We start from the raw sequence: 20,471 nt of genomic DNA on the forward strand, positions 1-20,471 counted from the left end.
AATTATCATAAACAATAATATTCGATTAGATCTGGACTTTTGATAAAAGCTGGACCCCACATAACGTCCTGCTAGTATACCTACAAAATATAATTTAAAACATGTGTTTGGTTCCTTATATTAGGTACATGATTTGTGTATTGGGCATTCCAAAACAGTAATATATACCAATCACCTTTACTATTTACATATTTGACAGACCCGCAATAAAACTCAATATATGTATATATCATATAAATAAATAATAATTATGTTATAGTAAATTTAAATAGATACTGTATAGTAATGGCACACCACCGTAATAAACCCTTAAAAGCTAGTGCAATTATTTATTAGGTGTTTGTTTTCGTTGTGGTTTTCTGGATTTTGAGCATTGTTTTAAAATAATTGTTAAATTAAGTATAAAGTTACCCATATATTTTTTGCAATGCCTAAGCCTCCCGTAAATGCGTGATTACGGGCGGAAGAAGTCAAACGTTAAGGTTTCTACGCTTCTGACCCAAAAATGTTACTGTGCAGACAATGCAGCTGCACAGTTACATATTAAAAAAGAGACAAGAACAGGAGAAGTTAGTGGGGTCGTTACCACAACGCTGAAATACCATAATGCCGAATGTCAAAATTGACCACAACGCCGACAGCTATAAAACTGCTGTGTACCACAACGCCGAAATAACTGAATGAATTTGTGTGTGTTTCTAAAATGTACCTAATGCCGAAATACCACAATCAAACCTAACCTAACCTAGCGTAATATAACCTAACGTAACTTAGCCTAGCCTAGCCTAGCCTAGCCTAGCCTAGCCTAGCCTAGCCTAGCCTAGCCTAGCCTAGCCTAGCCTAGCCTAGCCTAGCCTAGCCTAGCCTTACCTAACCTAACCTAACCTAACCTTTGTAGCAGTCCTGCAATGACATTTTTCGGCATTAGTGTATTTCGGCGTTGTGGTACACAGCAGTTTTCTAGCTGTCTGCATTGTGGTCAATTTGGCATTTCAGCGTTGTGGTGCATTCCCAAGTTAGTTTTTGTAAACAATAATTCATAATTTTGTAAAAAAAAATCAGTACCAGTTTTAAAGTAAGGAAAATAATACCTATTTTTGAAAAAAAAAAACACCTATTTTTCAGAAAAATAACGCCTATTTTTGAGAAAAATAATATCTACGTTTTCAGGTCTCTATACATACGTATATTTAAAATGATTTTCCGTAAGTTCATTACTTTTCTAGAAGATACTACGGTTATTTTGATTTCTTAGTTTAGTCGCCATCTTCCTTTTCTCAACGGTTGTTCACTTGTTGCACTATAAAAATAAAATTTGTCACGGGCTTGAAATATATTTATACATAATTATATAATTATATAATTATAAAAATGCAATGTTCAATTTCTTTCGTAAATTGTTCTCATATTCTTATAACATAGATTAAATTTACTTTTATATTTTTAACGGTGCCTTTACGTTTGGGTTGAAAATAAATCGGCTGGCTGCGAATGTTTGAGATATGTTGGTCAGTCTGTTTTGTTCGTTATTTTCATTTAAACAAGTTTCTTCTGACAAAAACTTTAATACGTAAATTACGTTGTAGTATAATACGAACGACAATATTTATTGTTTAATAATTATTGAAATTAATTTTTAAACTTTCCTATACTCATATTTTAAAGTTATAGTTGAATAACACGAAAGAGACATACAACAAGTATGGAACTTCAATCGTAACCTCAAAATATGAAATCCTACGACGCTGTAAACAAGTTTGCCGTGAAAACCAATTATTTTATCATCAACGATTAACGTAGCTAGTGCGATTATTTATGAGGTGTTTGTTTTCGTTGTGGTTTTCTGGATTTTGAGCATTGTTTAAAAATAATTGTTAAATTAAGTATAAAGTTACCCATATTTTGTTTGCAATGCCTAAGCCTCCCGTAAATGCGTGATTACGGGCGGAAGAAGTCAAACATTAAGGTTTCTACGCTTCTGACCCAAAAACATTAATGTGCAGACAATGCAGCTGCACAGTTACATATTAAAAATGAGACAAGTACAGCAGAAGTAAGTGGGGTCGTTACCACAACGCCGAAATACCATAATGCTGGATGTCAAAATTGACCACAACACCGACAGCTATAAAACTGCTGTGTACCACAAGGATGTACCAGAAGGATGTTGACAGTTTCACATGCCAAAGGACGTTGAAGGAGGAGGGGGAGAGAGACACGATGGTTTGTATGACTGGGAGGGATGAACCTTGAAGTCTGGACAAGGGAAGGAGAGGTAAGCCGTATGGCGTCATGCATCCGCCGCCTGTGCTGCCGCCAGCCTGTCTAGACAATATTCCCGTGCTCCCACTTACGTTGCACAAGCTACTGCTGCCGTATTGTTAGGCAGAATGTCCGATTTTTTTTTTCCTCTTCTTATATGAACATTAGTATGATTATATAAACCCACACAAAATATATGATGCGTGTTAAATAATGGCTTTTTATAAGCTTTTATTGTGAGTTTTACCATTTTTCCTCAATTATTTTTGTTTTGGTGCCAAAATGTCAGATTTTTTTATGGTTCCTGAGAATGTATGGTACTTTTTAAGAGAAAATGTTTAACCAGAACATTAAAATGTTGATTACATGTGATTCTAAACAACACAATAGGCCCAACTGCTATTTTTTATGTCACAATTGTGAAATATATTGTGTAAGTACCATGAATAGCTTAATAAACCCATATTTTTTTTAAAAGACGAAATAACGACGAAATGTGTGGTTTTAAATGATGAAATAAGATTCAAAATAAAACCATATAATCTTGGCTCTACCCATTCATAATAGCCCAATTTTACGGGAGAAGGGAGGGTGAAATGAGCATTTTCTCACTGAAGGTTTTTCAAAGGGGAGCGAAGTTGGGGTGTTATAAGGGAGGACACTAGATGGTTTGTGTGTCTGGGAGGGATGAGCTAGCCTTGAAGAATGTTACCTAGGGGACAGCGGCGTAGCCAGGGGGGGGGGGGGGGGTTAGGGGTTCAAACACCCCCCCCCCCCCCCCCCCTTGTTGGCACCAAATCTTTAATTAATTTCTTATTCATCACTCAAACAAATTTCATATTAAAATTAATAAAATTTTTACCATTACAATATTTAAATTTAAGTACCGAAAACTGCTAAAATAGCACTATTTTACACCTTAAAATCCAAATTTTTCCGGGAGAGGACCCCCGGACCCCCGCTTTAATATGGCGGGGGGGGGATGCTTCTTAACACCCCCCATACACAAATCCTGGCTACGCCACTGCTGAGGGAGGGAGGGGTGAGCTTATGCGTCATGAAGCCGCTGCCACCAGCCAGCCGGGCGAGAGCTTAGTGTGCGCCCACTCGCGTTGCAGAACCTACAGCTGCTATATTTTTAAAGGAAATGTCCCATTATTTTTCTGTTATTCTTACATGAACATTATTGGAAGTATTAAAGCAGACACAAAAATACGCTGTGTGTTAAAATTAACAGATTTTAATGATCTTTCATTTGGTTTTTTTTAAATTTATTTATTTTCTGATTTTCACATTTTGGTCAAAATGTCCAATTTTTTGACGGTTCCCGATAATGTATTCGTAAAATCACTGCTTCGTTAAATCCGGGGTTTGTGACATCGGGGTTCTAGTGTATTTAACTACGGAAAGCAGAAAACGTGCATGTAAACTAACACATATTTTCTTTAGAGGTGGCCTGTAAGGCGACGGACTTGTCATAAAGGTTGAAGTTGGTTTAAAGCAAAGCCGTCTACCATTGTGAGTGACAGCATCCTGCCATTGTACGGCTGGTTAGCGAGTAGTGGTTTGGGAAGGGGGGGGGGGGTTGAAATGAACTGAAAATTTTGGAAAACATCTATTACGACCCCCCCTCTATTACGACCCTATTCCTGGGAACCGTGAGGGGTCGTTTCAGAGAGGTTTGACTGTATACTAAAACCCAGTTGTTATGACCCTGTTTATCCTGACCACCTCTCTTTAACTATACCCCTTTTTGAAACAATAAAAAATTTGTATTAAATAGGTAAAAAATATGAAGGAAATCTGCAGAAAATTTATTCTCAGTGCATTGTGCTGCATTTCTTTTGGTAAGTGCTGTACTATACGTGGCTTAGTAGACACCCCCTCCCTCCTTGTCGATCCTCTTCACGCCCTTTCTGTAGATAACGGTTATGTGGTGCCAGCCAGCATGTGCTTATGCCAAGCACCAAGCACTGTGGTATAGCTGATCTTGGACACACTACCCTCTCTGCTCTGTCAGTACGACTTGGATTTGCGCAGTTTTTGGATTTATCTGGTTTAGATTATTGTTTGTTGAGACTTATTGTTTTTTTATTATTGGTTTGTGTTGGTGAAGGATTGTTGGTGATCAGCACATATTTTGGGCTACAATTTTGTTACGTTTTAGGCTTGATTTTATAAAAAGTAGTTGACCAGCATGTTTTTAAAATAATAATAGGATGTATAATTTGCGTAAAATGAATAGAAAGTAGGGTTGTGCGGGATCACGAAATATAAAGAAGTTTCAGGATCACTAAAAATATTTTCTCATCTTTCAAAACTTGGTGAATGAAACTTCTATGGATCTGGTAGAGAACATCTGACTATAAACATAAGAAATTACCATGTTATCCTGTCATGCTACGACATGTTTTTCAAGTGGATATACACGGCGACAGTCTGGATGCACACCCGTCCTTACCCCTCTAGTTCTCCAACTGCCGCCGGCGACGGTTGTCTAGACAGCTCAGGTAGTTGACAAAAAAATGTTAGTTCATAGTGCTAAAAAAAGGTTTGACCCTTTTACCCACACACAGCACACACGTAATTTCCCTTCTTTTATAACATTCTACATTCTAACATTCCACGTCTCATGGATTCAGCGTTCATTAAATGATATACTATACATAGTTATGCCACACTTTGTGTGATATTTATGCTCATTTAGTCCAACACACTGACGTCCCTCGGCTTCAGGTCCCCGTTTTCCCGTTGAAATAAATGTCCTGTTATGCCCGTACTGCCCTCGTCGGAGAGGTGTGGGTCCAGGCCAACGTGGCCGGGACCGGATAAGGCGGGACCTGGAGGGAGAGTGAAGTGATTGCGAGGAATGTTGGTAGGTTGTCGCAAGCAGAACACGGCATTAACGAATTTCACGAGCCGTCTTTTATTAACGCTTATAAAGTCCTGCCGCAGCCTGGCGGAACCGTCGCGGAACAAGTGCCCTACCACGGCGACACGGACTCCCTGATGACGGGGCGGTTCTCAAATACGTTTCGGCGCGAATCGTAAAGTTTATTAATGCTAGGCTGACCCAGTGAGAGAGGGCCCGAAGACGGAGCGCTGTACATACGCGGCCCGTTACGTAATGTTCCGTGGACGGCGAAAAGTTCAGAGACTCGTAGCACCACGTTCGCGTTGTAGAAATTGCCCGCTAGACACGTCTCCCGATGACTCGTAAGTTAACAATGCTAAGCTGATTCGCGGTGGCAGCTCAGCTGCCGTGACCGACTGCGGACTGAGCGAACGTTCAATCCCGAGCGCAACGTGCGCGGCTCGCGGAGCAACGAACACGTCTGTCTCCGCTCGAGACCAGGACGCGACTGCCTCTCCCCGCTCGCCTGCGGGCCGGCGCCCGCGGGTGGCGGGGAGGGAGGGGAAAATCGGCCGGCGTGGGAGAGAGCTCCGTCCCGCGGCGCGCCAGGCTGCAATTACATACTAGGGCGAAACACTTCAGAAAAAGTTATTGAATTATTTACAAAGACATACACGAGACATTAATTACACAGCGAACTTGCACAATGAATAATAAATAAAATAAGTTAATTACACACATTCAAATCCCTTAATCGTTTACAAATATATACACACTGAAATAAAAGATAAAGTCACATAGAAAAAACACTCGTTGGCATGCTAGGGCGCACGCGGGTGCGTCCCTGGCCGTCGCACACACTGGGGTTCACTGGGGGGGGGGGAAAACAGGCCCCCTCAGGCCCGCGTCGGTGGCCAGGTACGGCCTCTGTATCTGGGAGGGTACGACGACTGTCGTCATATGCCCCCCCTCTCCCGAGGCCGTCCTGGCCCCCGACGCCGACCTAGACCGGCAGCCGCGTCCGCGTCCGGCCACTTGTCTGGTCGTCGGAGCTCGTCACGTCATTCCGTCCGGGTCGGGCAAACTGGGGCAGGAGCTGCATCACGCTGCAGCGTAACCCCCCGTCGGTCGTTTGTCTTACGTCGCGGGGTTTGCGCTGACTCCCCCACTCGTAGTCCCGGAGGTAGTGGGGGGCCGTCTTCTCACGCGTGGACCGGCGCAACGCCGGTCCCCTCCCCGCGTGAGCGGTCATCCTCGGCTCCCCGGAAGGCAAGTCCAGGACCACCTGCTGGGCCCTGTCGACATCGCCCTCCCCACTGAGGAGCCGGACCGTTACCCCGTCTGTCACGTCCTTGCTCACGTCCGTCCCCGTCACCCGCCGTTCCCAGGAGTGGACGTACCTCCGTCCACGTCTCTGGGTAGGCTCCGGCAACGTCACCACTGGTTCACTCAGGTCGACCAGGTCGCCCTGAGCAGTGTTGTCATGTGTTACGTCCTCGATGAGTGGTCCATCAGTGTCGTTGGCGTAGGCGCTGACGTCATCAGGCGGGAGCACCCGGTCCACGAAGCGCTCCAGCTCTGCCATGCTTGCGCCACGCGGACCCCTTCCGCCCCTTCTGACGGGCGTCCGTTCCCCGCCCCCTCTTGCCAGTTGCCAACCACCGTTCCCCTTTTGCTGTCCCCCCGTAGGAGGCTGAGTCGGTGTCGTCGTGGGGGCCCGTCCATGTGTCGTGCCCCAGGTGTCGTCGTCCCTGTCAACGTTCCTGCCAACCCCCCGCAGTGACTTGGGGTGGGCGTGTCCTCGTCGACGTCCCTGATCCGGCTCCGGTGGCGTCACCACGGGGTCACCAAGGTCGACCAGGACTCCTACTGCGACGTTGTCATCGGTCCTGTCCCGTGTGTCGTCGTCCCTGTCAACGTTCCTGCCCACCCCCCGCAGTGACCTGGGGTGGGCGTGTCCCCGTCGACGTCCCTGATCCGGCTCCGGTGGCGTCACCACGGGGTCACCGAGGTCGACCAGGACCCCTACTGCGACGTTGTCATCGGTCCTGTCCCGTGTGTCGTCGTCCCTGTCAACGTTCCTGCCCACCCCCCGCAGTGACCTGGGGTGGGCGTGTCCCCGTCGACGTCCCTGATCCGGCTCCGGTGGCGTCACCACGGGGTCACCGAGGTCGACCAGGACTCCTACTGCGACGTTGTCATCGGTCCTGTCCCGTGTGTCGTCGTCCCTGTCAACGTTCCTGCCCACCCCCCGCAGTGACCTGGGGTGGGCGTGTCCCCGTCGACGTCCCTGATCCGGCTCCGGTGGCGTCACCACGGGGTCATCGAGGTCGACCAGGACTCCTACTGCGACGTTGTCATCGGTCCCGTCCCGTGTGTCGTCGTCCCTGTCAACGTTCCTGCCAACCCCCCGCAGTGACCTGGGGTGGGCGTGTCCCCGTCGACGTCCCAGGTCCGGCTCCGGCGGTACCACCACAGGGGCGCCGAGGTCGGCCAGTACACCTTCGGTGACGTCATCCTCGGCCTCGTCACCGTCCACTGGTCCGCTGTCGTCGTGGTCGTACTCGTCGTGCGGGTCGCCTATCAGTCGAATGTCGTCCCTGTGCACCTTAGTTGTCCGTCCGTCGGCGCGACGCACGAGGTACGAGGTGGTGCCCAGTCTGTCTACGATCTCCTGTGGCCCCGCCCACTTAGGAGCCAGACTGGCGCAAAAGCCCCGCTCGCCAGCCGACAGGTGATGACACTTAACAAACACCTGCTGGCCAGGCTCTAGTCGTGCTGGGGGCTGGTGCGTCTGCGGCGTACGTCTAGTCAGGTAGTCAGCTTGGCGACGTCGGGCGTCTTCGCGCAGATCGTCCGTGGTCATGTCGTGCAAGTCGGGGGTTGCTCGCGCTTCCCCGGGCAGGGCGAGGTTCCGGCCCTGCACCAGTTCAGCGGGGGAATGGCCCGTGACCGCGTTCGTCCGACGGCGCAGGCAAAACAGCAGCGTCGGCAGGTGCAGGTCCCACTTGGTGTGGTCCTCGTCCAACCGGATGCGCAGCTGAGTTTTAATGTCCTGATTCCGCCTTTCGGTCGGATTCGCGCGCGGATGGTAGGTGGGCGTCGTGTGATGCTCCACCCCCCAACCCGCGCAGGACACTCGCCAGCTTCTCCCCGTGAACTGCACCCCGTTGTCCGTCAGCAGGACAGCGGGGTACCCGTATCGCGGGAAGAACTCGCGCTCGAGCAGGGCAATCACGGTGCCGGCTTTCACGTTTGGTACTGCGAACGCCTCCGCCCAGCGGGTGAAGACATCCGTGACCACAACAATGAATCGCCGACCACGGGACGTGCGAGGATACGGCCCCATAATATCCACCGCCACAGTGTGGAAGGGATTCCGGGGCCGTCGTGGGACCTGCTGCTCCTTGCCGTCGGGTCGCCTGGACTTCCGCTCCTGGCAACGCAGGCAGGCCCGCACGTAGCGTCTCACTTCTGCTGCGTCGCCAGGCCAGCGGAACGTCCGTCTGACCTCACGCAGCGTCTGCTCCGCGCCCGGGTGTCCCGCCAGGGGGTGGTCATGCAGGTAGCTCAGGACCCAGCGCCTGGCCTCGGGCGGCACGTGGGTCCGCCACCCGCTCGACCTGTGAGCCCCCCTGGTCTGGAGCACCCCGTTCAGGCTCCGGCAGCCCGGTATCACCCCCTCCCCACACTCTGTCAGTCGGGTCCGGGTGTCGGGGTCCCGGAGTTGCGCCGCGTGGACCCACGCCAGCAGGTCAGTCATAGTCTCGGGTCGCGCGTCGGGTGCAGGAGCAGTGGGGCTTGTCAGCGCGTACAACGCGCACGGTCGCGGCACCGAGTCCTCTACCCCGCGCTCACGCTCAGGGAGGAGCACTTCCTCCCAGCCCTGGTCGTCGTGGAACTCATTCTCAGGGTCCGGATTCCGGGACAACTCGTCGGCCAACTGATTTTCACGTCCAGGAATGTGCTCGACCGTGAACGAGAAATCCTGGATCAGCATGGCCCACCGAGTGAACTTAGACTTCCGGCCCTGAGCGGAGTCCAACCAGCGGAGGCATTGGCTGTCGGTTCTCAGCGTGAATGAGCGGCCCTCGACGTGGTGACGGTACCTCTGTAGGGCCCAGACCACCGCAAGGCACTCTTGCTCATTCACGTGATACTTCCGCTCAGCCTGCCCAAACTTGGCGCTGGCGTACTCGATCACGCGCCTCTCGCCCCGGTCATCCATCTGGTACAACACCGCCCCCATCCCCTCCTGACTCGCATCCGTCTGGATGAAGATGGGGCGGCTGGGCACCAGGCGTGAGAGCGTGTGACAGTTCCTGAACCGGCGCTTCACCTGTCGCAAGGCCTCGTCCGCGGCGGGGGTCCACCGGAACTTAGTCTTCGGCGACAGTAGGTCCGTCATCGGGGCCGTCACCGTGGCGAAGTCGGGGACGAAGGACCGCAGCCAGTTGAGCAGCCCCAGCAGCTTCTGGAGCTGCTTCCTGGTCTTCGGTGCCCCCTTTCCCTCTATTAGCTCCAACTGCTCAGGTCGGGGGCGGCACCCCTCCGCCGTCACTATGTGTCCTAGGAACTCTATTTCCGTGGCCCCAATGTAGCATTTCTTTGGGGCGCACGTCAGTCCGTGTCTGGCCATACGTTCTAGCACCAATGCCAGATGGTGCGCGTGTTCCTCCCACGTCCTGGACCAGATGATAACGTCGTCCAGATAGGCACTGGCGAACTCACCAATGTACCCATCCAGAACACGTACCATCAGGGCCTGGAACGTGGCAGGGGCGTCCATGAGACCAAACGGCATGGCGCAGAACTGGTAACGTCGACCGTCTGGTGCCGTAAATGCCGTCTTAGGGCGGTCCTCCAGACATACCGGCACCTGCCAGTAGCCTGATTTTAAGTCTAGTGTCGTGAAAATAGTGGCGTCCCCCAGTCCTGCCAGTGCGTCTGTGATATTGATCTGCGGGGGCGGGGCGGGAATGGTCAGTTTGTTTATCGCCTTGAAGTTTACGCAAAAGCGTAGACTTCCGTCTTTCTTGGTGGCCAGCACCACCCGTGAGTTATACGGGGAGGTGCTGGGTTCCACTACCCCGTCACGTAACATCTCGTCAATTTGAGTCTGTATGGCCTCCCGTTCCCGGATGCCAAATCCGTATACCTTCTCAAAGGGAGGGCGGTGCGGTACCATCGGTATCCGGTGCTCCGTCACGTTTGTCCGTCGTAGCCGGTCCGCGGCCGCAAATACCTGTGCCTGAGAGGTGAGGACATGGTTGATGACATCGACGTACTCCTCTGGAACACCGTGCTGAAGGTCTTCTAGGCGAATGACTGACTGAGGGGGACTGGGGGGAACCTGGTGCACGCCGTACACCGTCCAGCGCCCCTGGGTGCCGAAGTGCATCCGGCCAGCTCGTACTTCCACGGTGGCGTCGACCTCGTGCAGCCATGGGACCCCCAGAATCAGCCCCTCGCGGAGCTCGGGGACCACCCAGGCCTCGACGTGGCTAACGTGACCAACGATGCTCATTGTTACCTGAGTGATGCCCCCTGCTGCAACGACGGCGTCCCTGGTGGCCAGCTGCACCAGCTCCCTCCGCGGTGTCACTGCCTCCGCTCCCACCAGGTGGGCCGCGATGTAGGTTCGGCTGGCGGCGGTGTCCACCAGGGCCAGCATCTCCCGCCCGTTAGCGCGGACAGGAATTCGCAGCAGCTCCGGCTCCTCGGGGCCGACCTGCCCCAGCTGTGCAGTCGTCTGTCCCCCACCGCCCCCGGCCACCTGGCCGTCCGGGCGTGGGGAACTCGCGGCGAGGTCCGCGGCTCGCTCCGGCGCCGACGTGTTGACGTTCCGGTGGTCCACCTCGTCGACGACAGGTCGACGAGGCGGCTGGTCCGGCCCTGGTATAACCGGCCTCAGGGCCGCGGTGGTGGCGCCGGCAGTCAGCTGTCCCTGCACGGAGATGGCCGGCGGGATGCCTGCACTGATGCTCTGGTTGTCCGCCCCGTCGACGGCGTGTCGACGAGGCAGCTGGTCCGACCCTGGTATACCCGGCCTCAGGGCCGCGGTGGTGGCGCCGGCAGTCAGCTGTCCCTGCCCGGAGATGGCCGGCACGATGCCTGCGCTGATGCTCTGATTGTCCACCCCGTCGACGGCGTGTCGACGAGGCGGCTGGTCCGGCCCTGGTACACCCGGCCTCAGGGCCGCGGTGGTGGCGCCGGCAGTCAGCTGTCCCTGCCCGGAGATGGCCGGCGGGACGCCTGCGCTGATGCTCTGATTGTCCACCCCGTCGACGGCGTGTCGACGAGGCGGCTGGTCCGGCCCTGGTATAACCGGCCTCAGGGCCGCGGTGGTGGCGCCGGCAGTCAGCTGTCCCTGCACGGAGATGGCCGGCGGGATGCCTGCGCTGACGTTCTGGTTGTCCACCCCGTCGACGGCGTGTCGACGAGGCGGCTGGTCCGGCCCTGGTATACCCGGCCTCAGGGCCGCGGTGGTGGCGCCGGCAGTCAGCTGTCCCCGCAGTTGCCTCGGCGTGGGGACAGCTGATGAGGAGTAGTCCCGTTGTCCCCTGCTTCCCGGCGGCATACAGGACGTTAGTGCGGTAGGCGCCGGTGGTGGTCGACGTGTTCTGTCAGTTACTGGGACTGCCGGTGGCTGGCGGGCCGGGGAGCGGCACCCAGTTGTCCCTCCGCCCCCGGTCCTGCATTTCCCGCCTGCGACGTGTTGCCTTCGCGCGCCTCCTCCCACGCGGCTCTGGTGGGGCAGAGGCGATGCCAATGGTACGCGTCCGGGCAAAAACGGCATCGCGGCGGACGTTCGTCCCTCTCTCTCGTATCTGTCCGCTCGTGACGTCCTCCTCCTGTCGCAGCTGGTTCCGGGCGTTCCCTGGTGCCACCGCGGTCTGTTGTCCTGCGCGGTCCCGCGCCGCCGGCGTAGCTCACCACGGCCAAGTCACTGTCCGTGACCTCTGTGACGGTGACCCCCCGCGGCCCCGAGCGAGCACGGGGAGCTCTCGCGCCCCTGAGTGCCGTCCTCCACTGCGACATGTCACGTTCGATCACGCGGGCGAGGGCCACGAACTCCTCCGTGTCACGACCAGCAGCCGTCCTCATGAAGGGGCGAAACTCTGGCAGCAATTGTTCGACAATGGTTGGCAACGCCGCACTCACGTCGCCACTTGTCCCCAATCGGCGGAACATGCGTAACTTCTCGTAAATGAACTGCTCTGCACTCTCGTCCTCCTCCTGGTTTCGGCAATAAAATGTCCGCAAACACATTGCCCGCGCCTGATCGTTATCAAACCTAGTTTTGACTTGGCGTACAAAATGTCCCCACTCGGTATCAAAACTCCCGGCCATTGACCACCAGTTCCTTGCCTCACCGCGGAGCTGTCCCGCCACTCGCGGCGTCCACTCCGCCCGTCGCACTTCGTACAGTTTTAGGAGGTGTTCACACTCCCGCAAAAACTCCCGCGGGTCCTCGTTGTCTCTCCCCGCAAACTCTGGCAACTCAAACTGCGCGCTCACGTACCGCTCTACCGGCCCATCTGCGTCCGCGTGCCTGTCCCCCTGTTCCCGATTACTGTCCTCAACTGTGCTGTCCGTGCTGTTCGCGCCCTCGGCCGCGCCGCCGGACCCGCACACCTCGTTTTTTACGTCCATTTTCGCGGAGTCTCCCTCCTCACACAAGTCCGTTTCGAAACTGATTAGATCGTATCTTTCTTGTCCCGCCTGTTTCCACGCCATCCTGTCCTCCTGTGCTACTGATCCGCGGATCGTGAACACAATCTCCCCCAGTAATACAATACGATCCTCCCCAGCGCGTTATCTTCAGTCCGGGATACCGCTGCACCGCCGTCTTGTATTTCTGTCCCCCACGACGCGCTATCTCTCGCCGAAACGTCTCGTGTTTGCGCCGTTCCCGCGCTGCGTTATCTCCCGCCGGCGCGCCGGCGCGACGTCTCGAATTCGAGCCGCTCCCACGCCGCGCAGCCGCACCTGCTTCCGTTCTGTCCTGCACCTGCGCGCTTGCGTGCGCTTGCGTGCGCTTGCGTGCGCTTGCGTATGCTTACGGCCACACTAGTTGGGCGCCAAATGACGTCCCTCGGCTTCAGGTCCCCGTTTTCCCGTTGAAATAAATGTCCTGTTATGCCCGTACTGCCCTCGTCGGAGAGGTGTGGGTCCAGGCCAACGTGGCCGGGACCGGGAAAGGCGGGACCTGGAGGGAGAGTGAAGTGATTGCGAGGAATGTTGGTAGGTTGTCGCAAGCAGAACACGGCATTAACGAATTTCACGAGCCGTCTTTTATTAACGCTTATAAAGTCCTGCCGCAGCCTGGCGGAACCGTCGCGGAACAAGTGCCCTACCACGGCGACACGGACTCCCTGATGACGGGGCGGTTCTCAAATACGTTTCGGCGCGAATCGTAAAGTTTTTTAATGCTAGGCTGACCCAGTGAGAGAGGGCCCGAAGACGGAGCGCTGTACATACGCGGCCCGTTACGTAATGTTCCGTGGACGGCGAAAAGTTCAGAGACTCGTAGCACCACGTTCGCGTTGTAGAAATTGCCCGCTAGACACGTCTCCCGATGACTCGTAAGTTAACAATGCTAAGCTGATTCGCGGTGGCAGCTCAGCTGCCGTGACCGACTGCGGACTGAGCGAACGTTCAATCCCGAGCGCAACGTGCGCGGCTCGCGGAGCAACGAACACGTCTGTCTCCGCTCGAGACCAGGACGCGACTGCCTCTCCCCGCTCGCCCGCGGGCCGGCGCCCGCGGGTGGCGGGGAGGGAGGGGAAAATCGGCCGGCGTGGGAGAGAGCTCCGTCCCGCGGCGCGCCAGGCTGCAATTACATACTAGGGCGAAACACTTCAGAAAAAGTTATTGAATTATTTACAAAGACATACACGAGACATTAATTACACAGCGAACTTGCACAATGAATAATAAATAAAATAAGTTAATTACACACATTCAAATCCCTTAATCGTTTACAAATATATACACACTGAAATAAAAGATAAAGTCACATAGAAAAAACACTCGTTGGCATGCTAGGGCGCACGCGGGTGCGTCCCTGGCCGTCGCACACACTGGGGTTCACTGGGGGGGGGGAAAACAGGCCCCCTCAGGCCCGCGTCGGTGGCCAGGTACGGCCTCTGTATCTGGGAGGGTACGACGACTGTCGTCAACACTTTTTTTCTGTATTTTTTTCTTTCTGGAAAACGTCTGCTATTAAAATAAAGTTTTGATAATACTAAAAACGTAAAAATGTCTATTTGCAGGAATGTGCAGATTTTTAATTTAGAAAATAAAAAAAAAACATTTCAGAGATAATTTATACATGATTTATTTTGATATTCTAAAACTATGTAGCTATTAATGTTTAGGTAAAAGTTCCATATCACATATCCAAGTTTATCTCTTGATCCTGATGGCATGATCTTGTACATTTTGATCCTGTGGTACATGATGCTTGTTTTTTTAATTTAGTACATCAAAAGATCCTTCACATAACAAAAACTTGTGATTTAACAATAAATTATGATCTTAAGTTGAATAAAAAGAAAATTTTTTTTTGTATTAAAACTTAACAATCATTCATTGTTATGCCACAAGTGTTTTTGTTGGGCCAGGATCTTTCGATGTACTAAATTGAAACAGCAAGCATCATCTACCACAGGATGAATGCATACAGGATCATGCCATCGGGATCAAGAGATTAACTTGGATATGTGATACAGAACTTTTACCAATGTTTAATGTACAACAAAAATAACTAAAGTGAGGTGTCAAAAAATTAATGCTATCTAGCAAAAAGGTTGCTAGAAAGTAAGTTACTGTTAATTTTTGGAACCTTTTAAATGACTTTCGTGACCAGTCCTTCAGGTTCTTTACTTTTGTCATGACTTTTGTGACCTGTAGACACCCTGATTAAATATAAATTGTTTGGTTCTATGTGTAATGACTCTGTGATGCATAAAGAAGTTGAAAGCAAAATTATGAAATTGTCATGGTTAGTCTTCTTAAATGTAGGTTATTAAATTTTTTTAAGTAAATTATTTTAGAAGAATTTTTGTTTGTTATATCACAACATGACACACATTGTATTCATTAGTTATTCCTTAGGATAAAATGATTAGTAATATTTTTCTGACGTGATAACGTCTTATAAATCAATGAACGCCGGCTGCACGCAAAAAAAAATTGTCACGTTCCGCCTGAGCAGAGCGTGCAAGAACCGGCCAATCACTGTGCGAGAAAATCCTCTGTAATATCAAACAGGTTTAAGGCGGGCTTTTTAACTAATTGTTCGTGATTATATTTAGACAAATTATCTAAATTAAATTTGCAAAAAACTGTAAATAATATTAGAAAATTAAAAAAAAAGCATGCAATTTTTCGTCAATGTTTTCTTATGACGTTATCACGTAAAGTTATTGTCCGTAAACCGACTTTACAGACAAATTTTTTAGAAGAATTTTTTTTTGTTATTTCACAACATGAAACACATTGTATTTATTAATTATTCTTTAAGATAAATTGATTAATAATATTTTTTTAAATTAGAATGTATTGTTGATTCACTTGTGCACAGCCTCAGATTAGTTTTAAAAGTATATGTCCGACCCTGGAGAAGAATGAGGGATGCTCGTGCCGCAGACCTGTCGTACGTGGCAGTGTGCGAGGCGACGCGGCGCGTGTACCTGTACCGGCAGCCCGGCGCGGTGGCGGGCGAGCTGAGGAACCGCGCCACGGGCCGCCGCGTGGCGCGGGTGGCCAAGCAGCAGCTGGCGAGCCTGGACACGGACGCGGAGGTGCTGGGCGCGCACGGCTCCGGCACAGCCCTCTTCCTGCTGCTGCCCGAGGCGCTCGTGGCGCTGCGCGTCGACCAGGCCTAGACCGGCCGCCCGTGACATATTCCAAGGCATCGGCGATATTGGAAGCATCGGGAAAAAAAATATGTGCACAACTTCTGATTTTTTTTTTTTGTGTCTCACCCAGGCTTACATCTCTCCTACATTTACTAAATGTTCAGCCGATTTGTAAATGCGGCTGTATTCATAACCGATGCTTCAACTCGCGAAAAGCTGCCCCCACCACACGTACGCTGACCGGCAGTGGGCTGAGCTACGCAGACAAGCTGGTCAGCCGACGAGTGTGGCGATACTGCAGCAGTGACATCATGTCTGGCTGCTACAAGGACAAGCAACTGATACTCCACCACCAAAAAAATACAGTAAAACCTTTTTGTTGCGACCACCTCTCTATTACAATCCGATTTCGAGGAACCGTGAAAAAATTGCCGAAAATCCAAAGAAAATCGGACAGAAAATAAGTTTCTTGTGGTGACTAGCGTGTTACTGCATTTCTCTTGCCAAGTGCTGTACTGCCGTAGGCAGCGCATATCTAAAAATAGATACCACTTCCTGTCGACCGCTGTCAGCGCTTGACAACCCCCATTCCACGTCCCTTTGCCGGCAGGGTGCAGATAAAGGTTTTTGTGGCAACGTGTTTACGTTTAGCTTTTTGCGAGTGTCTAGTGTGGTACGCAGTTAAGGAAAAGCTACCTGCTGGATTTCTCTTGATTATGATTACTATCGGTTGACAATGTTTGCTTAGTTTTTGAATTCCGATTTGGTATATTTTCTGGCTTGAATTTGTGAATTATTGTTGATGACTTATGCTGTTTTTTTTATTTACTTTTATTTCCGATTTTGTGTATTATGACTTAATAAATAAAATACCATTAAATATTAATTACTATTAATACAATGCAGGAAAAACCCTCCGGCCGCAGCGTGTGAACATGGTAGTCGACGCTCGCTCGCCCTTGCTCACCCTCTCCCCGTACCGTGCGCTGCGGCCGATCTCGGATGCTGCTTGTACTTGTTAACAATCACGTTATCTACTTCATTTTAACGAGAGTAAAAATATATTAAAACTGTCAGCAAATTGATAAAAGCTTTATGTGTCCGCAAAACAAGGCACAGCACTGGCCCGCCCGTTGTTTTCATTCAAAACGTGGCTAAAGAACTTGCATTGATCAGGCTGAAAACATCCGGCAATACGTGTAGGTTATAAGGAATTGTTATGAATTGATATGTTATGTTTTTCAAGTAGATGTACACAGCGACCGACTGGATGCACGCCCGCCTCGACTTGTTTTAACTGCCGCAGCGATGTTTATTTTGACAGCTCAAGCAATTATCTTTTCCCATGGGTTGACAGAAAAAGGTCGTTTCACCCAGCATAAAAAAAAAAAGGCTACGCCACTTATTCCCCACGCAGGAAACACACTGGCTGCCGTCTGTCTCCCCCGCATTTATCTTTCTTCTAACATTCCACGTCTCGCCTCTCGCGCGAGCAATAACGAAGCGACCACGCATTGGGCCGTTTTATGCTTTGTTTGGTGACAGCAGCTTGATTTTATTTGGTATATTCCTTTTCGTAGAACCCTTGTTATTAAAATACATTTATATTTAAGTTTGAAAGCTTGTAAATTCCTTGCCAGAGATGATTAAACTCGAACTTGGTGTGAAAAGTGACATTTTTGACATACTTTTTTATTGGGCGTGTTTGGTGGGAAGGGAGGGGTCCGAAAATATTTATAACGATCTTACCCCTCCCTCACCACTTTAGTACCCCATTCATAATAGCCAAGTTTTACGGGAGAAGGGAGGGTGAAAAGGGCATTATCTCACTGAAGGTTTTTCAAAGGGGAGCGAAGTTGGGGTGTTATAAGGGAGGACACTAGATGGTTTGTGTGTCTGGGAGGGAAGAGCTAGCCTTGAAGAATGTTAACGATAGGAGGGAGGGGTGAGCTTATGCATCATGAAGCCGCTGCCGCCAGCCAGCCGGGCGAGCTTCGTGTGCGCCCACTCGCGTTGCAGAACCTACAGCTGCCATATTTTTAAAGGAAATGTCCCATTATTTTTTTGTTATTCTTACATGAACATTATTGGAAGTATTAAAACTGACACAAAAATACGCTGTGTGTTAAAATTAAAAGATTTTAATGATATTTAATTTGGTTTTTTTTTATTTTTATTTTTTTTTTTTTTGGATTTTCACATTTTGGTCATAATGTCCTATTTTTTGATGGTTCCCGAGAATGTATTCGTAAAATCATTGCTTCGTTAAATCCGGGGTACGTGACATCGGGGTTCTAGTGTATTTAACTACGGCAAGCAGAAAACGTACATGTAAACTAACCAGTAAAAATAAACTGTCTTTTGACATATTTTCTTTAGAGGTGGCCTGTAGGGCGACGGACTTGTCATGAAGGTTGAAGTGGGTTTAAAGCAAAGCTGTCTAGCATTGGTGAACGACAGCATCCTGCCATTCTACAGCTGGTTTCTTAGCGAGTAGCGGTTTGGGAAGGGGGGGGGGATATCTACTGAAAATTTCTGAAAACATCTATTACGACCCTATTCCTGGGAACCGTGAGGGGTCGTTTCAGAGAGGTTTGACTGTACACTTCTCCTCTTCATCTCTTTCTTTATGTTCACATGACTTCAGATCTCTGAGAAAAAATACCGTATTGGTCCGAATATAAGGCGACCATTTTTACATAAACGAGAGATGCAAAAATTGGAAGTCGCCTTATTTTCGCACCCAAGACGTCAGAACCGCAAACATTAGTTCCAAGCTGAAAGCTACAGTAGAAACATTGTTTAACAAAACGTTCACATTTTTTATATTAACTAAAACTTTGTTACCTCACACGGGGAAAAACGATAAATCCACCTAATATTGCAGTAATTCACAATTGTTTGAAGTTGAAAATTAAAATATTTGTTCTTGAGTAAAAACGTGAATGTTGAAGCATCTCAAAATGGCAACCTTTTATTTCACAATTCATATTTGTACTTTGTGTACAATCGCGTGTTAACATTTACGGTAATTTATCTTCAGATTTTTAATGGAAATATTTGTACTAAAATATCACAGTTATTTTCAGAACGATTGTTTACGTTTACAAACATTTCGGATGTAATGTTTGGAAATTCACGGCTGCCAACTGTCTTTCCACAATATTTCTTTGTTGTAAAACGAACATTGCCGAACACGCACGAAGACGCCATATTAACAGGAATTTGGTACGTTGCTTCAAAAGCTATTTTAATAATCCACTCTTTATTTATGTAAAAACCTTTTATAATTATGATAGATTATTCTTTCAAATTCATAGAACAGACTCTCTCTGTCAGAGAGTAATATGGACAAATATACGCGGTCACGTAACCGAAGTTATTCATGGCCGTAAGCTTCATCATGTCAGCTAACCACTTGTTTTGTTCCGGCAAGATGCATTCTTTGTTTGCTTTTTTTACGTTTAACACACTACTAAATAGTAATACGCCTTGTTCTGTGGTAATACGTAGCTTAAGTCAAACGGATAGTTAAATGCTGTATTTTAAGAGTGATTAATAGCCATTGTAAAAATTTTAAATTCGTAGATACAGTAAACTGTGAAAAATGAACAATCACACATCGGTGGAACGGCGGGGAATGAGCTCTAGACAAATAAACAGCTCTGAAGATGACAATTATTATGCAGCTTCATTAGAGTAAACATACAAAAAAATTTCTAGTGTAATACTTAAAAATGTAAATATTTTCTAATTGTTTTCTTTTGACTTTTAGGGTAGGCCATTCAAACTTATTTTAAATAAGTAATGTGATAAATATAAATTAATTGTTATACATACATGCAAAAACGATTTATCAACACAAAATGTATGTCTAATGAATTTTCACATTAATTTCTACCAAACATTATTTTTACATTTGTTTGGCCTCCTAAAACTGCAGGTCGCCTTATATTCGGGGTCGCCTTATATTCGGGCCAATACGGTATATCCCTGATGATTCGCAGGTAACAATATGTTTTAATTAGGGATGTGGCGAATCCTGATTTCCTCGAATCCGAATCCTAACTCAAATCCTCGACTGTAATTGCCTAATCTCGAACCCAAACATGAATCTTTTAACAGTCGTGAGGCACCATACTCCTGTTTTAAAATTAATTACAAATTAACAAGCAAATAGTATTATAGACCCTACATACGTATATTTATATGTATTTGTAGCAGTTATAAGAAGAAAAAAAACCAAGTGAAGTAAATTATGATGTATTTACATGACATATATATAGAGACCTGAAAAAGTAGATGTTATTTTTCTCAAAAATAGGTGTTATTTTTCTGAAAATAGGTGTTATTTTTTTTTCTTTTCAAAAATAGGTATTATTTTCCTTACTTTAAAACTGGTACTGATTTTTTTTTACAAAATTATGAATTATTGTTTACAAAAACTAACTTGGGAACGCACCACAACGCTGAAATGCCAAATTGAC

The 20,471-nt window shown here is 48.9% G+C and overlaps 1 protein-coding gene across 1 annotated transcript in view; it reads left to right on the top strand.

Moving 5' to 3' along the window:
• LOC134538559 (nudC domain-containing protein 1) overlaps positions 1-16,867 on the top strand; it is a 105,316-nt gene extending 88,449 nt beyond the window's left edge. The window contains exon 10 of the mRNA XM_063379982.1: positions 15,773-16,867. Within this exon, the coding sequence (XP_063236052.1) occupies positions 15,773-16,011 (239 nt within the window). The 3' untranslated portion in view covers positions 16,012-16,867. The remainder of the gene's footprint in view (positions 1-15,772) is intronic.
• Positions 16,868-20,471: the final 3,604 nt, after the last annotated feature.

Source organism: Bacillus rossius, chromosome 13, assembly GCF_032445375.1.
Source record: "Bacillus rossius redtenbacheri isolate Brsri chromosome 13, Brsri_v3, whole genome shotgun sequence".
Taxonomy (NCBI): Eukaryota; Metazoa; Arthropoda; class Insecta; order Phasmatodea; family Bacillidae; genus Bacillus; species Bacillus rossius.